Source organism: Cucurbita pepo, chromosome 13, assembly GCF_057944985.1.
Source record: "Cucurbita pepo subsp. pepo isolate OVF chromosome 13, ASM5794498v1, whole genome shotgun sequence".
NCBI lineage: Eukaryota > Viridiplantae > Streptophyta > Magnoliopsida > Cucurbitales > Cucurbitaceae > Cucurbita > Cucurbita pepo.
This window is the reverse complement of record NC_141810.1, coordinates 12,319,687-12,342,239: the sequence shown is the minus strand read 5'-3', so window position 1 is coordinate 12,342,239 and position 22,553 is coordinate 12,319,687. Positions and strand designations below refer to the sequence as shown.

The 22,553-nt window shown below is 35.0% G+C and overlaps 3 protein-coding genes across 4 annotated transcripts; 2 read left to right on the top strand and 1 right to left on the bottom strand.

Annotated features, from left to right (window-relative positions):
- The first annotated feature begins 464 nt into the window (after positions 1-464).
- Positions 465-4,524, top strand: LOC111809360 (E3 ubiquitin-protein ligase RING1). 2 transcript variants are annotated; one of them, XM_023695807.2, is made up of 2 exons: positions 465-1,716; positions 4,322-4,524. In XM_023695807.2, exon 1 carries the CDS (start codon positions 741-743, stop codon positions 1,677-1,679), a length of 939 nt encoding a protein of 312 aa, XP_023551575.2. In that variant the 5' UTR covers positions 465-740; the 3' UTR covers positions 1,680-1,716; positions 4,322-4,524. The 2 variants fall into 2 exon arrangements, with proteins under 2 accessions (XP_023551575.2, XP_086985730.1); XM_087129604.1 differs by having other exon boundaries at positions 471-1,716; positions 3,222-4,379.
- A 2,460-nt stretch (positions 4,525-6,984) lies between these two features.
- On the top strand, positions 6,985-8,774 carry LOC111808000 (transcription factor TCP21). Its single transcript, XM_023693752.2, has one exon. It carries the CDS (start codon positions 7,070-7,072, stop codon positions 7,838-7,840), a length of 771 nt encoding a protein of 256 aa, XP_023549520.2. The 5' UTR covers positions 6,985-7,069; the 3' UTR covers positions 7,841-8,774.
- A 3,319-nt stretch (positions 8,775-12,093) lies between these two features.
- On the bottom strand, positions 12,094-22,442 carry LOC111808227 (uncharacterized). The gene is made up of 17 exons (XM_023694074.2): positions 22,038-22,442; positions 20,536-20,598; positions 20,368-20,462; positions 20,143-20,268; positions 19,879-19,945; positions 18,723-18,892; positions 18,559-18,625; positions 18,410-18,483; positions 18,262-18,325; positions 17,846-18,174; positions 17,342-17,738; positions 17,108-17,208; positions 16,933-16,973; positions 15,245-15,437; positions 13,070-13,214; positions 12,806-12,939; positions 12,094-12,501 (listed from the first exon to the last, which is right to left on the bottom strand). Exons 2-17 carry the CDS (start codon positions 20,576-20,578, stop codon positions 12,361-12,363), a joined length of 2,187 nt encoding a protein of 728 aa, XP_023549842.2. The 5' UTR covers positions 20,579-20,598; positions 22,038-22,442; the 3' UTR covers positions 12,094-12,360.
- Positions 22,443-22,553: the final 111 nt, after the last annotated feature.

The window sequence follows — 22,553 nt, the reverse complement described above, 5'->3', positions numbered from 1 at the left end:
TGGGAGGGAATAATTTTACCGTTCGATAAATAAAGGTCGGAAATAGAATTATATTCTTGCTCCTCCATCCAATTCCTTGCTCGTTTAATATAAATATATTTTAAATATGTATTAAAAAATTAATTAATTAATTTTGAGACTTTAATTATAATAATAAAACTAAATTTTAGGTGGTAGATTGTTAGTTAAAAATTATGTTGTAGTATTAAAATAAAAAATTAAAAAATTATATATATATATATATATTTATTTATTTTATTATGATTATTTTAATAATTTTTAATAAAGATTATATTGAAAAATAAAAACCTTAAAATAATTATTTTTTTTTGAAAAAATAAACCGGTAAATATTATACGCGTAAATATCTCAACTGCAAAATAAATGTAAAATTTTGAAGAATAAAAAATAAAATACATATTTAAAATTAGATGGAAAATCTGATAAATAAAATAATGGAACAAATTCAGAGATATCTGGAATCTTCTGAGGACGTCGAGAATCTTCAAGAGCCAATTGCACTGAAGACGAGAATCATCACTCCTCAACAGCCAATGGAGTTGACGACGATGGCGTCGACACAAATAAACCCGCCGTTCTTCCTCTTCGCCCATTGTTTTCCCAATCCTTTTCTCGTCTCTTCGAATTCTCTAACATAAAATCCTCTTTTTCTTCTCTTTTTCTCTGCGAATCTCTCGTTGGTTTTCGGCGGGTGTTTGTATCTTCTTCGCCGCACCACAATGTTCTCCACCGCCGGTCTCGCCGCCGTCGACAAGCCTTTCTTCTGCCACCAGTGTGATCGCGCCGTTACTGTTATTGTATCCCCTTCATCGGATCCTCTGTGTCCATTTTGTAATGAGGGGTTTCTTGAAGAGTACGAGAATTCCAATTCCAACTCGAATGTCAATCTTGATCGCGGAACACTTCTCCTTCCCGATCCTTTCCGTGGTTTTAATCCTCTTGTTGTTTCCTCTTCGACGGTTGTTGATCTTCAAAATCCTGGTTTATTTTCAAGAACTTTAAGTTTGGCTTCCCAATCCAATTCGTCAGTTCAGCCTGAGCCGTATGACCCCTTTGTTTTTCTTCAGAATCATTTACGGGGCATCTTCGATAGTGGTGCGGATGTTGTGTTTGAAATTCCGCGCCATGCTTCCCACTCTGGCTTTTCGATGCCTCAAAATGTTGGCGATTACTTCATTGGACCAGGCCTTGAGCAGCTAATTCAATTACTGGCTGACAATGATCCGAACCGATATGGAACTCCTCCGGCGTCTAAATCGGCGATTGAGAAGCTTCCGACTGTGACTGTTACAGAGGATCTTCTGAATTCGGAAATGAACCAGTGTGCCGTCTGCATTGATGGGTTTGAAAAAGATACTGAGGTTAAGCAGATGCCCTGCAAGCATGTATTTCACGATTATTGTATATTGCCTTGGCTTGAATTGCATAATTCATGCCCTGTTTGCCGGTTCGAGTTGCCTACAGATGATTCTGATTACGAGAATCGAACTCGTGCAAGCCAGGTGCAGGCGAATGAATCTTCTGGAGAAGAATCAGGGTCAGGAAACAGAGGAAGCAATAGTGGGCGTGTTGAGAGGAGGTTTAGAGTGCCGCTATGGTGGCCGTTTGGGGGGCGGAACGATGGGAGTGACTCCGGCGATGGGAATGTCAGCGAATGAGCGGGTGGGGTGCAGGACAAATTCTGAATATGTTCTGGTAACTCTCTTTTTCGCCTATATTGTTACTTGTAGTTTTAGCTTTTGCATATTGCTTATGTGCTTTCCCCCCCCCCCCCCCCCCCCCCCCCCCCAATTTCTAGATTACTTGTTGCATGCATATACATACTGAGTATGCTCTGGTAACTTGTTTGTCAAACGTTAAGCCCCAAAAGAACTAAGAACAATACGAATTAAGGATTGAGTAGTTGATTCTTATCTTTTGGTACTTTTTGTTCAAGTAATTGCTCGTACAATAACTTTATTCCGTGAAGACTCAATGAGAACAATCTAAAAAATATATTAAATATCTATTGGATGTTTCGCTCTCCAGCTGCTTTGTGTAAAGGTATATCTAGTGTTTTTGATCACTTGTACCGTGGAGATGTATCTTCAATCCCGGAGGGCGAACGATGAAATAAATGGTCATGATGTTTGGGTTATTAGTTTGTAGCAAATGGAAGATTAGGATGATCATGGTGCAGCTGTTACTGGTACTTGTGATTAATAGGTAATGATCATGCTTCCCTTGTTGCTCTAATTATTGAAGGAATGCCATACAACAGATCTTTGAGGTCACCCATTAAGATATTGAATCCATTTACTTATTAGAAATTATTACGTTGCCCAAGAGAGGGAGAAAAAGGAATTATGTTGAATTGGTTCTATAGCCATGCTCAACCAAGAGCTACCAAGAAGATTACAAAACAAAAGATTAGACTTTCGCATTGGTTGCTTCACACCTAACCTTTTCTGATCTGCTTTGACTTCCTAGTTATCAATGAATATGACGTGAAGTTTTCTTGATATTAGTCCTCTTTATTTTCTGGTTAATAACACTTTAGGCTTAGTTCACTTTGTTCTAAGTGTCTCTTTTGGATTGGAGCTTTCTTTTTGTTAGCTGTTTCTTTAGCAGTTGTTTTTTAGTTATATTACAACTTTAGTTCCTGAAATTTGAGGAATCAAATCTATCTCTAATAGATAAGTTAGCTTTCTAAAAGTATTTCTTTTTCAAAATTTCAAATATGTCAACATATGATGATATTGGAGAAAGTTTAAGGACCTATTAAACACTTCTTTTTCAGTAGGGGAGCGAAAGGTTAGGCCTTAGAAAGTCAAGGAACAATGGGTCTTGTTCTTTTATGTAGGTATGGCATTCCCCCTTGACTTATAGAGTTTGGAGACATATTAGATATAAAATTGAAAATTTAGTTAAAAGACCGAATAGACACAAAATTTGGAAGTTTAGAACTTAAAATTTAACTTTTGTTTTTCTTGGGCTCTTTTGATTTTCTGAAGCTTATCTGCTGGGGGGAGGGGGGGATCTGTTGTTCAAGTGCATTTATCTCTTCTAGAATGCAAGGCTAGATATGGTTTTCTACTTAATTATGATGAGAAAATTTCCTCAATAGCTTTACAAGTAGCATGTGGCTTTAAAATACAGGTACCTTTTTATAGATTGTTTTGTGTCTACTCTCAAACTCTTTTGAAACATTGTCTATTTAGTTGTTTAGGTTTTCTTCTCGAAGCTATTAGTATGTGAGCAGCTCTGCAATAATGAAGGGGATCTTTCAGTTTGTGTCTTGTATTCCTGACTACAATCTTCTCCACTTTTATAGAAGTCCAGTCATTTGGTTATCCTGCAGGAAGAGGATTTATAGGGAGAGGAATGATCAGGTATGAATGTAAGTGAGGAATGTTGTTTGGAACTAGCGGTAGTTATGGTGTGGGCTTTAGGGAATAAGTGAGGAAGTTTTAGAAGCACATGGCTCTAGCATAGTGTGTATCTTTTCGGTTGGAGAGGGGAACGAAACATTTTTTATAAGGGTGGAAACTTCACCCTAGTAGTACGTTTTAAAAACTTTGGGGGGAAGCCCGAAAGGGAAAGTCCAAAGAGAATAATATCTGCTAGCGATGAGTTTGGGCTGCTACAAAAGACATAGACAATATAAATGTACATTATTTCTCGCTTGAGGTTGAATGGGTCAAGAGATTTTGTTCTTAAAGGCACTCATTATTTGTTGTTAGACCGTCACTAGTATATCAAGGAGATTTTGTTCGAAGGTACTTGACACATAGGTTAGGTTCATGTAACTTGAGGTTAAGAGTTCCTATGTTTATTCTAAATTATAGATTATGGATTTGCTAATCCTATGAATCATATTAATACAAGCTTATGAAATGCATCTTTTACACTGTAATAGGAGTGGTTGAAGTTGAGATTTTCTTTTAAGGTAATCACTGTAGCTCGATTAAGATGTGTAGATAGACTTGTTTATTCTAGATTATAGACTATGAATTTGCAAACGGTATGAGCAGTTATGTGAGATCCTACATCGGTTGGAGAAAGAGAACGAAATATTCTTTATAGGGTGTGGAAATCTTTCTCTAGCAGACGCATTTTAAAAATCTTGAGGGGAAGTCCGGAAGGAAAAGTCTAAAGAAGATAATATTTGCTAGCGATGGGCTAGGACCGTTACAAGCTATATATCTAAGTTATAAGAATACATACATTACGAACATCTCTTATTATGGATGAAATATGGATGAAACATGAAAGACTATAGTACTTATTCTTGACTATTGTGTTTAAACTTCGTTTTCAGGAACCAGGAATCTATTTTGAGGTTGTCTCACAGGTTTAGAAGCAATTTCCGCTATGAATATACATAGAACAGTTGGTGGTTTTTAGCAGTCTTTCTTTGTTTTTTCTGTTACTAAGAATTTTGTTTCGCAATGCCCACATCATTATGTACAGATGCGTTCATTTTGGATGACATTTCTTACTCAAATCTCTGGTTTGGCTTCATAGCTTTGATTTGATTACACTCTATATCCATGGAGATCCGAAGAAATTAGTTATGTGTTAAAGAATGTTCAAGAAATTACAAAAGTATCTCAAATTTGTTTCCATGAGTTATTCGGGAGCATTAGATGTTTCTGCCAACATCTCTTCTTTAGTTGGGAGAAGAATCTGCACCAGTAGGAACTATGAGATCACTCTAAAGATGTCTTTGGTGTCCAGTGGTCACGGACCGACCATAGAACTCTGTTCAATAAGTGGAACGTATTAATTGTCCGCTATTTGGTGGGGCAGTAAGGGTCAGAGAAGTGCAATCACTTATTTTTCAATTAACAAATATTTAATTTTTTTTATATATATAGAAGATATTTTTATATTCTTAATATACTTTTATGGGGACTTTTAAAATAAAATATAAAATATAGAGATATCTTTATTTATTAATCTAATTAAATAAAAAAATGAGGGTATTAAAGAAGGGTTGTGGTAAAGATTGGGTGAGATGGCCAAAATCCTTCTCAATCTTGTAAATGATGACACATGAAATAATATTATATTAAAAACTTTATTAAGATATTTCATGAAAAAAGAAAATATTGCAGTGATTGTTAATCATCTCATAATCAATTGTTTACTAGCATTAACTCATTCCTATGCTTCTTTATTGCCACTTTATTGGATTTTGTGCTATAATTATAAATCAAAATAAATATTATTAGTTTTAAAACAATTTATTTTCATATTTCATCAACGAAAAATTCGATCAATTCAATTTAATTTGTTCGTTCGAGCTCGATTGTGAATTTATTTTGATTCAATTAAATTAAGAAAATAAATTTTTATGGATTGAGTTGATTAATAGATTTTCTTAAAACAAAGATTCATTAATTATAAAAAAAAAAATATTTTTTTATTTGAGATAACATATTTATCGTATTTTTTATTTTTATTATTTGTTGTTGAACCACTTTTTAAAATAATTTCTAAAAAATAAAAATTCGACAACTCAACCTAATTCACGAGTTCGGTTGTAAACTCTTTTCGAGTTCATTCAGATCACTAACTCAACCAACTTAAAATTTCAAGTCATTCCAAAAGATTTTTTTGATACAACTTTTATACACTCTTAGATCAGGATAGTATTAAAAATCTAATTTAATTACTATATAAATAACATATTTTTATTTAATTTTGTTAGTAACTTTATTAATAGGACACTAATTGTTATTAACTTTATTAATAGGACACTAATTTAGAATTTATTAAAATAATGAGATCAATTAAATACAAAAATCTAATTTTATAATTTGACCCAAGTAGATCATTTGGGCAAATATGTCATTTCACTCTTGAAAGATTTAGGTGCGGACTAAATTAAATTAACGCCCATAAAGTTTGAAAATAATATAATATTAGTGTAAAATGTTGGACCTTTCCTCCATTACTTTATAATAATTATTTTATTATATATTTACCTTTTTTTTTATATTTAATTAAGACTTAATGCTTTTAAGAATGTTTTAGGATAAGATCGAGTCCAGTTTTACTATTAAAAAATAAAATAATAAATACAAAATATTCCTAATACTATAAGATGTAAATCGCTATAATTTTTAATTAAATTTCTATAAATAAATCAATTCAGATAATTATATAAAAGTTTTTTATGGACTAAAAAAATAGAAAAAAAAATTAAAAATTTCAATAAAATGATAGGCTTTTGTGATTAAAAAAAATAAATAAAAGCTTTTAAACCATAAAGTAATAATTCGGCCAAAATTAAATGTTTTTTTTGTTGAAACGACGCCGTTTACCTCTAATTATTCCTAATACGAGATGTAAATCGCTTTAATTTTTAATTAAATTTCTATAAATTAAATCCATTCAGATAATTATATAAAAGTTTTTTATGGACTAAAAAATAGAAAAAAAATTAAAAATTTCAAAAAAATTAAAGGTTTTTGTGGTTAAAAAAAAAAAAAAAAAAGCAGTAATAATTCGGCCAAAATTAAATGTATTTTTTATTTTTATTTTTGTTTAAACGACGCCGTTTACCTCTAATTACCAAAACAATATCCAGGACAAAGCTAGAGATTACAGACCGAGCCGCTGTCGGTCCGGAGAGAGAAAACCCGGATTCTATAACGGTGAAATATCATAATTTTAAATTAAAATAATTAAAAATAGATAGTGAAATTACGAATATAGCCTCGAAACATTTATGTGGGACCAGAAAAAGGAAATATAGAAGTTAGAGATGTGGGACCCAATAAAAGAGTGAAATTAAAATAAATAAATAATAAAATAATAATAAAAATAATAATAAAATAAAGAAAAGTGGGGACCACCACCCATGTGCCCTCCTCCTGTCTCCACCAGCTCCTGCTTCTCAATGATTAGAGCCCCTCTGCTCCCAAACTCCAAACCCCTTAAAAAGTTTTTTAAATAATTAAAAATTAAAAAAAATAAATAAATATTTCAATTCCTCCATTGACGACCCTTCATTCTTCTTCTTCTTCTTCTTCTTCGTTGACGTCTTTCTTTGTTAACCATGTCTGGTTCTGACGGCGTCAACTGCAACAATGGCGCCATTATTGATCTTTCTCAGACTAACAACAATGGCGGTTTGGCCGTCAAAAAACCTCCGTCCAAGGACCGTCACAGCAAGGTCGATGGCCGTGGCCGCCGTATTCGTATGCCGATCATTTGTGCTGCTCGGGTCTTCCAACTTACTCGCGAGTTGGGCCACAAATCCGACGGTCAAACCATCGAGTGGCTTCTCCGTCAAGCGGAGCCTTCGATTATTGCTGCCACTGGCACCGGCACTACTCCGGCTAGCTTCTCCACCATTTCCGCTTCACTCCGCGGTGGTTCTGCTGCTGCTGCTTCGTCTCTCGACCATAAGCCGCTTTTGGCTCCGGCGCCGTTCATTCTTGGCAAGCGCGTTAGAACGGACGACGATGGAGATAATAAAGACGACGGTAGCGGTGGCGGTGGCGGTGGCGGTGGTGGTGGCGTTTCGGTTGGCTCTACTGTGAGTTCGTTTATGGGTACGGCTGCCGCGGGTGGATATTGGGCGATTCCTACGAGGCCGGATTTTGGACAGGTGTGGAGCTTTGCAGCAGCGGCGGCGGCGGCTCCGGAGATGGTGATTCAACCGACCGCGGTTTCTCACCCGGCGTCGCTGTTCGTTCAGCAGCAATCGATGGGAGAAGCGTCGGCGGCGAAAGTGGGAAATTACCTTCCAGGGCATCTGAATTTGCTTGCTTCTTTATCTGGTGGACCGGGAAGTTCCGGCCGAAGAGACAACGACCACCGTTGAAGTCGTAATCCCGCCGCCGTCCACGACGGCCTCGTGTTTCGTGTTCATAGAATTACATAACTACCCTAAACCCCACCCTTCAATTTCTCTATCGCTTTTTTTTCCCCTTTTCGTGTGGAGCTCAGAATTTTAGGGTTTTTGGCTATCGAATTCTTAACTTAGATCGAGTGAAAATTAGGGTTTCCTTTTTCTCTTTTCAAATCATTATTCTGAATTTTGGCTGTTTTTGCCAGATTTTGCTCTATGAACTCTGCTAATTTCGTTGAAGTTCTTCCGCCATTTCAATGGAAATCCATGTCGGAACTCAGCTCTGATGGCTTTCTGGTTATGCTTCTGTTCTTCTTCTTCTTCTTCTTCTTCTGATTTTGTGTTTGATCCGCCATGGATGAGTTTGTTGAAGTTCTTCTGATTCTGGTTGAAGTTCTTCCGCCATTTTAATGGAAATCCATGGCGGAACTCAGCTAAGATGGCTTTCTGGTTATACTTCTGTTATTCTTCTTCTTCTGGTTTGTGTTTGATCCGCCATGGATGAGTTTGTTGAAGCTTTTCTTCATCTTTATCTCTCTGTAAGGCCTCTGTTTTTCGAGGTTTTTCTTCAATTTTCTTAATCAATTGGCTTTTAGATTCATCAGAGTGAGAATAATCAATAATTTTGTTGTTTCCATCTATGGAATTGGTTCTGATTTCTCCAACACATGTCTCAATTTGCTGTAATATGAACCTTGAATCTTGGAAGTTTCGATTCCATTTTCTCGGGAAAGAACACGGAATTTTGTGGGAGGGAAAATTTTTGGGATTGGTTTCAGCTTTGAATCTGATTTGACTCATTGGATTCTGAGTTTTTTTGTTTTCCCACTGATTTTGTGTTGTTCAATGGCATTCATTGTACCCTCAGCTGATTTTATTACCATTTATTGTATGCTTTTCCTCTCTATTTCTCTCTCATAAATAATTTTAGAGCCCTAACTAAGAGACACTGAGTAGATATTGTCTACCCGGGTGTTACCGCACAAACTCATCATTAGAAGATATTATTCACTTTGGTCTGTGACGTATCGCCGTCAGACTTGCAGTTTTAAAACGTGTTTGCTATGAGAGATTTCCATACTCTTATAAAGAATATTTCGTTCTCCTCTCTGACTAATGTGAGATCTCACCATCCATCCCCTTTGAGACCCAGCGTCCTCCTCTCCAATTGATGTGACCACTCCTTTTTGGGGCTCAGTGTCATTTCCACACTTTTACTAAAAAATGTTTGGTTCCCCTCTCTAATTGATGTGAGATCTCACAATCCACCCACTTTGAGACCCAGCGTCCTCGCAGGCGTTCTCCTCTCCAATTGATGTGACCACTCCTCTTTGGGGATCAGTGTCTTAGCTAACACATAGCTAGTTGTCTAGCTCTGATGTCATTTGTAACAACCAGTTAGAAGATATTGTCTATTTTGGCCTGTTACGTATGACCATCTGTCTCAGAGTTTTAAAACGCATTTGTTAGGGAAAGGTTTCTGCACAAAGACGTATTTTCTTATCAAAGAGGGGCACCAATTGAAGCGGAGTTTGTTTTTTCTTTGATAATCTGTTTAGAGGGAAGAAGGAGGAGAGACACAAAAATAGGATGTCTAGAGGATCGGCTCTCTCTAAGATATGGTGACTATCCTTTTGGGTGATACCTTATCGTATATTTGTCGTACAGGTTCATCTTCTATAAACCTCGTTTCCTTCTCCAACACTCATAATTTTGAATTATCCTTCCATTAGGTCTCTTCATTTTGAAAATATTTATTTTTATCATTGAACTTTAATAAAATAAAAATAAAAATTATTATACTTATAATTAAAAAATAATAAATATTATAAACAAATTGAAATATTTCTACTAATTCGTATATGATATTCCTAAACTTCAAAAAAAAAAAAAAAACTTTTAATATTTCAAAACTTAACTTTAAAATAAAATAAAATAAAAATAAATAATTTTTAAAAGGGTGAAAAACTAAACTTTAAAATAAAATAAAAAAAATAATTAAAAAAAGAAAAAGAAAGAAATAAATAAGATCTTTATAAAAGAAAAGAAATTTGAATTGTTAGTTTCCAAAATAAGGATAGAATGAGAAAAGCCAAACATCATCTGTGAAAGTTTGATGAAATGGGAATTTATTAGGTGTGAGAAATTTTGTAACGCCCGACACAACACAAAAGTACCTCCTTTTATCCTAATAATAATAATAATAATAAATTTAAATTAATAACAATATACTATAAACTTTGTAGTAATATATTAATATTTTTATCCAAAAACTTAAAACGAAATATTAACAATTTCCATAAAAATAGTTTTTCTTTTTTTTTTTTAGTTAAAAAAATGTATAAATATCTTTATAAACCTTCAATTTAAGTCTACCGTCTAATTATCTATAAAGCTACAAAAACCAAGTTCAATATTCAATAATAGAAGTTCAGTATTCAATAATATCATCCCTTCCCGAATACTATCATCCCTTCAAACTTCAATCGTTTATGTTTCTAGCTTAGTTATTTTTCTGTTAAAACCTAACAATTTGATCAGATGGATAAGGGTAGGGAGGACCAAATAATTGGAGAGACCCACAAACATAACTCTTATTTATTTATTTATTTTGTAAAAATGGTCCTACAAAATTAATTCGCACACTGAAAAAGTGGGTGGAATTTTTATTAGGTGGGGACCATTTTGGGTCAAAATCTCAGTTCTTGCATGGCTATGAATCATTCTTCAGTGGGCCCATGGGCCCGCGGTAAGCAAACTGGGCCTACAATCACTTTCTTGAATCTCGATTCCTAATTTTGTGGATATGGGCCATTCTTAATGGGCCCACGGTACACAAAGTGAGCCGACAATCATTCTCATGAATCTTGTTTCCCAATTTTGTGGATATGGGCTATATTCTTAATTGGCCCACGGTATTCAAGTGGGCCAACCTACACTTTTATGGGCCCACAATCAGTCTTTTGAATTTCGTTTCCTAGTTTTGTATCTATGGGCTATTCTTAATTGGTCCTTACAAGCAGCTGACCCACATTAATGGGCCCACGGTATTCGAGTGGGCCAACCTACACTTTTATGGGCCCACGGTATTCGAGTGGGTGTCCATCTCTTGAATTTCGTTTCCCAGTTTTGTGGATAAGCCATTCTTAATGGGCCATACAAGCAGGCAACCCATACTTTAATGGGCCATTCTTAATGGACCCACGGACCCATGGTATAATCATTCTCTTGAATTTCGTTTCCCAATTTTGTGGATATGGGCCATTCTTAATGGGTCCATACAATCAAACAAGTGACCCACACTATGGGCCTACAGTATTCAAGTGGGCCAACCCTACACTGAGCTTTTGGTTCGTTGACTTCAATCGATCAGCCATGACTGTGGGTTCCAGTAAATATTCTTAGATTGGTGAGTTTACGGTTTTCTTCCATTAAAATGGAAAATTTTCCTTTTGGAAAGGGTTCCCTTCAAGGACATGGTACAGGAGAAAGTTTCAAAAGCTTCGGGCCTTCTGACTCGAATAATTGAGTTGAGCCAATGACTAACCTAACCTATAAACATTCTTCATCCTCCCTATTGATTCTAAACGATCCAAATTTATGGTGGTTCACACTGAGTAATTAGAAAAGAATTATAATGTCGGCAAATAATAGGTGATGCATATCTAAAGAGTTTTTTTGCTTTTTATCATCTATTTATTTACCATATGTATCATAAATCGACTAAAGCAATCTATAATCAATATGAAATTGGAGAAAGGATCGGCTCGGATCCACTGCGCTAGCAGATATTATCCTTTTTGGGCTTTCTCTTTCAGGCTCTCCCTCAAGGCTTTAAAACACATCTGCTAGGGGAAGGTTTCCACACCCTCATAAATGATGTTTTGTTCTCCTCCCCAACCAACGTGGAACATCACAAGATCACTCTATCCAAAACCTCTAGCAGCAAGAATCAATATAAAGAAGAAATGGGAGAGGAGATCACCTTGTGGTAGCAAGAATCTCTCCTCCTGAAGCAGCCATTAATGATGTTGAGAATTTTGGAGCTGGGATGCACCCTCGAATCCATTTCCTCTGTATCTATCAATCACAAAAGTTTTGGCTATGAAAGAAAGAATCATCAATAATCTATCAACCACAAAAGTTTTAGTACAAGGAAGAAATTTCGTAAACCTGTAGGAGAGAACTCTAGCAATGATCTTGTACAATAATAGAGATGAGACTAGTTGAGATATAGTCCCCTACACTTCTTGCATATATTTTGACAGAAAATCTTGTAGGGAAACGATATTTAAAGTGTGTACACATATATATACAAAAAAAAAAATAAATAAAAAAATAAAAAAATTATACACCTCTAGACAACACTAGAACACTCTGATCTCAAGGGTTATGAACAAAAAGTTAAGAATGTCCCAAGGGCCACCCACCAACAATTGATCAATACAAATAATCTAATAGCCATGCATTGATCTGATTATAAATAAGGTTAACTAATAGTCAAATTTATATTCATCCCATCTATGAGGGTCATCATCATCACTTTCATCAGCCTTCAATGGACTGTGAATTTCACCAACAAATTCTTCCATTTTTGTGTCCTCCACTTCTCCAGGTTTTGCCACTTCTTCCTCCTGTTCACACAAACCATCAGAGATTAAATTACACGAATAACCTACTCGTCAATCTCTATTCCTTCTTCCAGTCTCCAAATGCAATAACCATTTTGATAAATCATAAGATTACGAGGAAAAGAGAACACCAAGAGGAAATAGGTGTGTACCCGAAAGGCCCAAGTAGAAACCGGAAAAAAAAAAAAAATTGACAAAGTCTGACCAAAATAGAGTCGGTATTGATATAGATTTTGGCACCATATATCACGCTTGCATCCTGTTAGAAGAAATCTAAGGACAGGAGAACAAGAGAAAGAAGGCATACGTTAGTTTCAGGTGCCAACTCTCCCAGCTCCTCATCCCCAGAAATTTCAGTCAACTCGTCTTCATTGGACTCGTGTTTTGCCTTATTAGCAGCTTCTTGCAGCTGCCCAATCAACGATAAAAATTGGGAGTGGTCTGCAAAAAACTTGACTGTAAGACCATCATCGAACCAAAAGATAATTAAAGGGAAAAAAACAAGAACAAGAAAGAAATAAATCACAATTGGACAGAGTTCAGGAAAAAACGAAAATGAAACAGGTATTACCTTTGGCACGATTAGTTATAGCATCAGATAGGCGAAATGGATGATGACGTTCTTCATTTTTGAATTTTAGTTTAATTTGATGCCGTGTTCGGCCTGGAAACAATTGTTGTATCATACAAAAATCCGTTCCAAATTGTCGAACAGCCTATAAAGTAAGTGAACGAAGAGTTAAGTTTAATGCTAAACATATTTCAGATGTTAAAATCTTCCAAATGATTCCAAAAGATGATGACATTCCTAATTGTTTAACTGTTTCAATGAAAATATCAGGACCTAAATTTTTTTTTTAACCAAATACAAATGGCCAAGGCAACAAACCTAAGGCCAAAAGGACTACAAAAATGTTTTACTAATTAGTAGAACTAAAAAGAAAAGAAAAGGCTCCAAGAAAGAGTCCCCACTTTTGGTAACAAAAAGTAAAGGATCAATGTGGGGAAAAAAGTCTAGAATAACAGACCAAAGGAACACCAACATACGTTGACCCCACGCATATTTTCACAATATAGCCAAACGTAACAACATTCTCTTTTTTCATTCCGACCTAATAGATCACAAAACGGCAAAGAATCTGCCAAAGAACACAAACTTCCCACCCCAAGAGGGGATTGGGAACAATGCCCCTCCATCATTCTGTTCATAACCACTCAACTCTAGCTAACTGATCCATAAATTATTAATATAAGAACTAGTTTCCTTCCCTTTGTTGATCCAAACAGACTCTGACCCATAATAGATTCTTGTAGATGGCCTTTCTTTCATTATTTTTATTTCTTTATTTGAACAAGAAACAACTTCTCCTTGATATAATGAAAATATTCGAGGGATAAAAACTTCCCTAAGGAGAGAATTTTTTTTTAAAAAAAAACAACAAATACAACCAGAAAATGCGTGGTCACAAAGCTAAAAGAATTTTTTAAAGAATGAAGACCTTTTCTAATATTGATGCATGATGCATGATGCATGAAAGACTTATGGAACTTCCGAACAAAGTTGAAGCTATGAGCATGTTGACTAGAAAAATTCTTCCTGCAAGACTCTCTAGTTCTTCTCAAACCAAATTCTCATTGCCTTGATAACATTTGACCACAGATTTCTAGCTTGCAAATTAAAAGGGTTGCTCAAGAATAGGTGGATCTTCAAATGATTAATCTCGGCCCATTGAAAACTTGGATTTATCTAAACCAACCAAGGGTTCTTTGGCGGGGGGTGGATATCTTTTTAGATGAGGATTCCAGGTTTATTCCATGTCAATCCAACAACCGCTGAACAGGCAACCCTTCACATGGGAGATTCTATAAATATTAGAAAAGAGAAGATTTAGAGGATAATCATCTATCACGCCCCATTGTTGGGACACAAGTTCTACAATTCAGCTCCCCTCCCAACTAGAAAATAGTACCTTTTCTAATATGAACCATGACCAAGGAATTTTCATACCTCAAGGTTCCATTACAAAGACGTTACAATAGGCTTAGTCACATAGTTGAATTTATGGAACTTAGTCCCAGGATGGTTACAAAATAGCACATTTCTTTTATTGCATTATTTTAATTGTAATTTCAATATTTGTTTGTCATTCAAGCTAGTTTTTAATATGGAATTAAGGTTATATTGTAACACATATAGGTTATCATATTCCATCATCAACTAGCTATTTTAATAGGGAGATTATGAGTATTTCTCATTAACTAGCCATTTTAATATGGAGGTTATGTGTGCATTTAACTCGCATAGGTTAAGGTTGTCAAAGACTATATAAAGCCATCTTTTCTTTCCTTGTAGACATCACATTTTGGAATTGAAAAGAATAGAGTTTCTATTTTTGCTTTGTGAGAGCTAAGTTTCTACTTTGCAAATTCTTCTGTTTATAACTTGCATGCCAGAGTCATTCAAGTGGAATTGATCAAACCTCTTGTCTTGTGATTCAAATCACGAGTTTAGAAACAAATTTTCTTTACTCTTGATCATCAAGGTAATCTTTTTTGGAATTCTTGGATAATTTAGATCTAAAAGTCTTATTCTTCAACAAGATATTTTACATCGAATACCAAGAGTTTCATAACACTTTCTACACAAAAGACAATGCAATTCTTTAGTATCATATGTTAAGTGTCCCAAACCAAACCAATCAAATAATATCACGAACATTATTGAGGAAAAAAGAGGTGTAATTACCTCATAAAAACGTTCTGTATCATGCTTTGACCACTTTGTACGTGATGTTTTGTCCATGAATGAATGGTAATTAAAGTAAGCAGAAGTCATGTCAACTACATCAGGCGTTTCATCATCATCGGTACCTCTACCTTGTTCATCAGCAAGGCTTTCCTCTCCATCATTGTAAATCTCCTCACCGACAGTATCGGTTCTGGACATAAAAGAACAAGAAAGGAGTATATATATATATAAAAAAAAAAGATGAAGAAAGAAAGAATAAAACCTACATAAAGGCAAAAATATATATACAAGAAGAAAGTAAATCAACAATGAGAAGCGAAGTAGACAGACTTGACTCGAATAAAAGAAAGTTTGTCCGAGATCAAAAACCCTTTTAAAGTAGAAACATTTAACTTTGCCTATGCACAAGTGACAAACTTGAGTGAATTGAGAGACAACAACAATATTCTTTAAAAGATAACACTTTTAAGGCATACTTATGATATGAGCAAGATATTCATGAGAGACAATAAAAGCCCAATCAGTTACAACAGACTCTTCCCACACTCAAAAACAACGAGAATTGCAAAAGGTTCTTCAATTGGAAAGAGGGTTTGGGTTTTCCTTTAAGTAGAAATCTCTTCTGAATGAGATCACAAATGAAACTCAAATACCAATGAAAAGTATGAGTACGTTTGGTTGGTGATCTAAAAGCAGAAATTTGAAAACAATAAATTCAATGAAATTTTATTGTAATGAAAAACATAATAGTATTTTATGTTTCTAGTGTTTTTGTCTGTGTTTGGCAGGAAATTTAGAAATTGGATTCCAATTAAAAAGTTCTTAAAAATGTGTTCACTATTTATAAACCATAAGATATAGTTATGGTTACCACTAAATATTATATTGAATCTCAACTATCATCAAATAATTTAATTTAACATATTTTATATTATAAATTTTGTATAATTATTGTTTTACAATATTATATAATTTATAATGCATTACATCATACATATTTTAATTTTAACAAAAAATGAAACCAGTTCAGAGCATGAAATAAACCAAAAAGAAAAAAATATATTAAATTAAAAATTTATAGGTTCGTGTCTATTTGGTCTATTAACTTTCAAACTTGAAAATTTTAGTTCTTAATTTTTTTTAAAAATATTCTTTAAGTCTAATACAAAATTGAAAGTTTAAGATTCAATGAGAAGAAAATAACATTTATATAATAGAAGAATTCATTTTTAAAAATTACGAATTTGTCAAGTATCTATTAGACAAAATTGAAAATTCCTATTAGGCCTAAAATTTTAGAGATCTATTAGACAATTTTGAAAGTTCAAAGATCAGATGGACACAAATATCAAAGTTTGGGGACTAAACTTGTAATTTACAAAAGAAAAAAAAAAGAAAATCAAGTTCACATACTCTTCATATTCAAAAATACATGTTACATATGCAAATACATTGGCATATCTACAAACATACATGCATGAAGCCAACAGAAAATAACAAGAGAAAAAGACAGAAACATAAAAGTCCAGTAGTATCTCACTACAACCAATATATCTTTCCAAAATAATGATAATGAAATATGCTTATCTTTTTTTTATAAAAAATAATGACAATAAATCATTACAGTTCTTTTCATAATAAACAATTTATAGCGATGAAGCAAAGATGAGTTAAAAGTTTTGGACCTTTGATTGGTTGCCGATTGCCTTGTGGTTGCCTCTTTTTTCTACATTAGAAACAACAGGCCCCAAGGAATCTCGTTAGTAAATGTGACGAAGAAAAAGAGCTAAAACACACCAACCAAAGAAAATAAAATCATCAGTCCTGTGAAACTTGAGAGATGTTAAAAAGAATAAGTACCTCTAATTTCTCCTTGTGCTCGTGATAAATAATGAGATCCCTAAAACTTATTTTTTGAAAGTCAATTTCATCCTCCGGAGTTTCAAGCAAAACCTTGTTTACTTTAGAAGCAGAAAATAATTAATGATCCGACAAAAGCACATTACGACATTAACTATACAGAGTAATTGCAAGAGATATATAACGTTGGCAGCCAGAAAGATTTAAAGCATAGGCAGCTAGAGAAACAGTTACCTTGCCTTCTATTCCGGCGAGTTGAATGGGAGAACTTCTTAGGACGCTTTTCAGCTTGCAAATCTAGAACTGCTTTATTAGCCTCCTTGCGCTTCCGAGTTGGTTTTTCATTATCACTAGAAGGTTTCAATGACTTTGTTTTAGTTTTTGTTCCTCGACGTCCTTTTGAGGTTTCATTTTTTTTATAGCCATCTCCATGTATATCACAATTACTAAAGCGTTCACTAGGGAAATCATCAACACCATCTTCTGGATCATCAAGTTGATGAGAAACCTGCTGTCTCAACTTCCTCGAAGTTTTGCTATGCTCAATTTCTTCACCAACTGGGGGGAACATCTCTTGCTGCTGAGACATATTTGATCGACTCGAAGGGTCTTCTTCACCATTCTTACCACCCTAAGAACTCAATTACAAAAATAAAAAATTAAAACAACCAAACAGAACCGCACAAACTCAAAACAATTGCATATTTAATTACACATTTCAACAGTCATTTACATTACCTCTTCTCTTAACATCTCATCCTGATCATCTGAATTAAAATCATCTACCAGTATGTCACCATAAGAGTCATATGCTAATGACTCTACATTAACAGGTGCTTCAATGTGCTGGTTGACAGGAGAGTAGTCATCAAAGTTGATCGATGAATCATTAAGAACACCATCTGAATGGGTACCAATTGAGGCTTCATGCATGCACCTAGTATCACAAGAAATAACTTGTGGAGATGGTGGAAGCGTATTAGAGATTTCTGGCTGAGAGCTTTGTGTGCAACTGTCTCCTGCAATTCTCATTTTGGGCTTTGGTATATACTTGCAAGCAGGTTGTTCTGAAAACAAGATGAATTTAAATTATTTAACTAAAGCGCATATTTCAAAACCAAATAAAACAGAAAAGTTGGTTGAATTTGTTTTACCAGAGGGAGTAGTGGTCCCAGAACTTATTGTATCCCTGGTGATATTAGCCCCTGCTCCACATTCCTGAAACCTCGACCATATGTGAACGAGTGAAGAAAGATGCTTTAAAAGAACTAACTCCACTTGTTAACAAAACAAGACTTTCACCTCTACTTCCAACCTTTGTTTATCCAAATCTCCGTCCTCATTGGAAATTGTTGCTTGCTTAAGGCTTGAAGGATCTTTAGATGTCAGAGAACAAACATTAGAACAAGAACTACAGAGGAAATGAGAGATGAGAAATGTCAATTACTCACCTGCTTCATTCTTTGGTTGGCTATGAAAATCATCTAGCCATTCCAATTCATAAAATACATCTGTATTCTGAAAATAAAATGATTATTAGTACAGAATTGAGGAAAAAAAAGTTGTACCTAAAACAATGACTCCTCTACAAAATACACGAATAATTAGCCCATACCTGCCCTGCTATTTTACCATCATTGGAATGCCCATCCTCAGGCTGGATTGATCCTAGTCCACTTTGACCCAGAACCGTAGCTTCATGAGCTCTAGAGGCACTTGAATGGGAATAGTTCAATCTTCCCGAATTTTTGCTATCATCGGTAAGATTTTCTACTCCAACTGGACCTAAGGAGAGAGTAGTGGTATCAATTGCATCAGTCACTCCATCTTGAACATCAATGGAATATCGAATACTTGTGTCAATGACAATGTTAGAAACCAAATAATAAGACTTGGAAATTATATTGAAAGATAAAAGAATAAGAAAATACAGTAAGAAACTCCAAAGTAACTGAAGCTACTAGGACCATAGAATCTAGAGCTCACTCAAGACTCCACAGCAATATTACTTACCTCCCTCCAAGACCAACCCTCTTAGTTATAACAAATGATCTCTAACAAAACTGCAACAAGCTACCTAACTAATTCTGATATTACCCCTTGCTATTAAAGTCCTACCAAATAATTGAAACCGATGAGAAATTTGGGAATTTCTCTAAAGATCAAAATGCTGCAACAACCATCTTTTTTGGGTTATATTGGATGTCAAGTTGAAACTCATACCATTCAATTCACAAGTAAAATTAAATTGTAATTTTCACGTACTTGGATATTTGGAAAGAAAAATTCATATTATAAGATATTGGATAAATTACAAAATTAGGCCCTATGGAATGGAAAATTTTAAATTTGATCCCTATTGTTTTTAAAGTTTCAATTAATCCCAATGGTTTGTGTTAGCTTCAATTTGGTCTTTATAATATTGAAAGTTTTAATTTTCCACATGGTTTGGTTAAATCTAAAAAACAGCCCCTAAATTATGTTCTATCAACCTCAAAACCCCACCAATAATGACGCCAAGGATGATTTGTAAAGTTTTGCTAAACCATAGGGATCAGGTTCAAACTTTTTTAGACAGAGAGATTAAATTGAAACTAAATTCAAACCATAAGGATCAAATTAAAACTAAGCCCAAGCCATAGAAACTAAATTGAAACTTTGCCCAAACTATAAGGACCAATTTTATAATTCAATCTAAAGTATTTAATAAATATATTTTCCTATATACCACACCATCATAATTTCAACGAATGTTTTGAACTAGTACTTACCATCGATAGTAGAACCTGAAGGAAGAATACCACCACAAGAATCCAAATCAAGCTGCGTAGAGTCTACCTGGAAACAACAATTTTCCTCACCAAATTAAACTTACAAATGAAATAATATATGGTTATACTAGAATAGAGAAATCCATATGGCCAAATTTCTGGTGTTCGGGCACTGAACATGGCTAAATAATAATTAGTAAATTGTACGATTATAGCACTTTCCACAGAGGTGTGATGTGAACAACAATTGAAATCAGATCTTACGGTAGCCAAGAGCAAATCATCTTCAGATTCCTTGTTCTCCTCTATTACAGGAAGTTGGGATGACGACTTGATTGATTTTGTGTTTCCTCTACCATCATGACAAGATTTAGCATCCGATGTTGTTCCCTGCAAATAAAGTAGATTCATAGAAACAGTTTCATAAATGTCCCAGCAAAGTCGACCATCCATCACTTAAGCCAACAAAAGATACTGCATAGGTCTTACCTTCTTATCTTGAGATACTGTGGACAACTGTGGAGCCAAAGTTTGCTTTTTAGGACGTGGTTTGATCTTTGGTTGAAATCTACCCCCAGTTCGGGCTGGGAAAAACCAATATCAATTACTCATTATCAAGAAAATAGAAATGCACAAACTGATGAATGTAAAGCTTACATGTGAAACCAGGATCAGAAAGAATTTCATCAAAAGGGTCCATAAATGAAGCCTCGAGTGTGCCTGCACCAACCAGAAACCTTTGGACGTTATGAAACCTTCTGATTCCTTTTTAGTTGGTAAGAAATCGTAAATAAAAGTTCACAGTACATGTCTAAAAGGTAAAAAGTAAAATTGAAGCTGAGGATATGGGCAGTGTTTCTAAACACAAATGTAACATCCCCAAATTTCACACTAAACTAGGAACCTTACCAAACTTTCATACCTAACTAGCCTGAAGTACAATGTCCAAATATTTGAAACAAACTAACATTCTACTCTTTGCTTAAGGAACCTGAGCAAACTAGAGTTTCAGGATTAAAAACATCAAACTAACCACACTAAAGAACCAAACTCAAATTAAAGAAAACATTCATTTCCATAAGCCACTAAGTACAACTCAACTTCAGAACAACAATAAAAACTCCAACGCAAAAATTTCAACCCGAACTTAAAGACAAACCATAAAAGGATGAACTAACAGCAATGTCACGACACTAACCCAGCTATAAAAGGTAAATCAACTAGACTAAGCACAACGGAAGCAACTCCTAAAAAGAGTTCAATTAGCTAATGGCTCTTCTTTTCATATCTCCTCTTCAGCGCAGGTTTGTAATACTTATCATCACCTACATAATTTAGTACACAACACGTACTGGTAAGTTGCGTACTGGTAAGTTGCTCACACCTGAAGAGCCACAAAACAGTATACAAGGCAAACATCATGCTACTCACATCATGTAATGCATACTCAATCTCTACTCAAGCTCACTCAATTCCCACAATTTAGCTCTCACAAGGCTTTCTGCGACCGACACCTTCAAGGTACGTTGACCCAACTAATGTTATCCAGGGTCACCGACATTCTTCGTCGTCCCCAACTGATTTTATCCAAGACCATCAACGCTTTCTATTGACCCCAACTGATTTTAACCAGAGTCACCGAGTCTCTTCATCGACCCCAATAGATTTTTATCCAAGGTCATCAACGTTCTCAAGAATCCCCACTACTTGTCTTTCTAGACTGATCGCACCGACCCTAACTATTTTCAAACAAGGCCATCGATGTTCATCTAAATCCAACGGCGACACAACCATTTGACCGACGCACTTGATATTCACCCAACATTTCTTTATACGCACAACCCTTAGACCTCTTTCTCACACAATCTCACTAGAATGCATGAGTGCTATAACATGCTTCTAAACTATGCTTTATGTCAAAACCACATAAAACAGCGACATGCACTCAACATAACCCATAAAATAATTCAAACATTCTCAAAAAATATGCTCATAAACAAAATCATACACCACCTCAGCATGCTAGTCCGTACAATATCGCCACGACATTACAACATACTTAAACATACCGAACACATACGATTCAAACACATCGACAATTTAAATCATAATTATTACGCAATTAAAACACACAGCATGTTGGCACACAATAAACAGACCCAACGAGGGGGTGAACGCCGCTGGTTTCTGTCGTCACTGCAGCGAATTCGTGTAGCGCACTGCCGTGGAGCCTCGCCGGAGAAGAGAAGTTCGCTGGAGGGAGAAGAAGAAGATGTCGGAACGCCGTGGAACAGGTCCGTTGGTTTCTGTCGTCACTGCAGCGAGTTCGTGTAGCGCACCGCCCTAGAGCCTCACCGGAGAAGAGAAGTTCGCTGGAGGGAGAAGAAGAAGAAGATGTCGGAACGCCGTGGAACAGGTTGCTGGAGGAAAATACGCCGTTCGTGCGCCGGGCGGTGGTGGTTCACCGGCTGATGTGCGTGTGAAGAAGAGAGGGGAGGGAGATGAAGAGAGGAATTGGGACAACGGTTTTCTAAATTTTCCCTCTTATTTTTCATTTCTCACTCTCTTTATAAGCAAAAACAAATTACTCGAAAATAAAAAAAATAAATAAAAAAAAATTGAAATCCAAATTAAAGAATTAAATGTGAGAAAAATCTAATTGAATAAAGTTTATT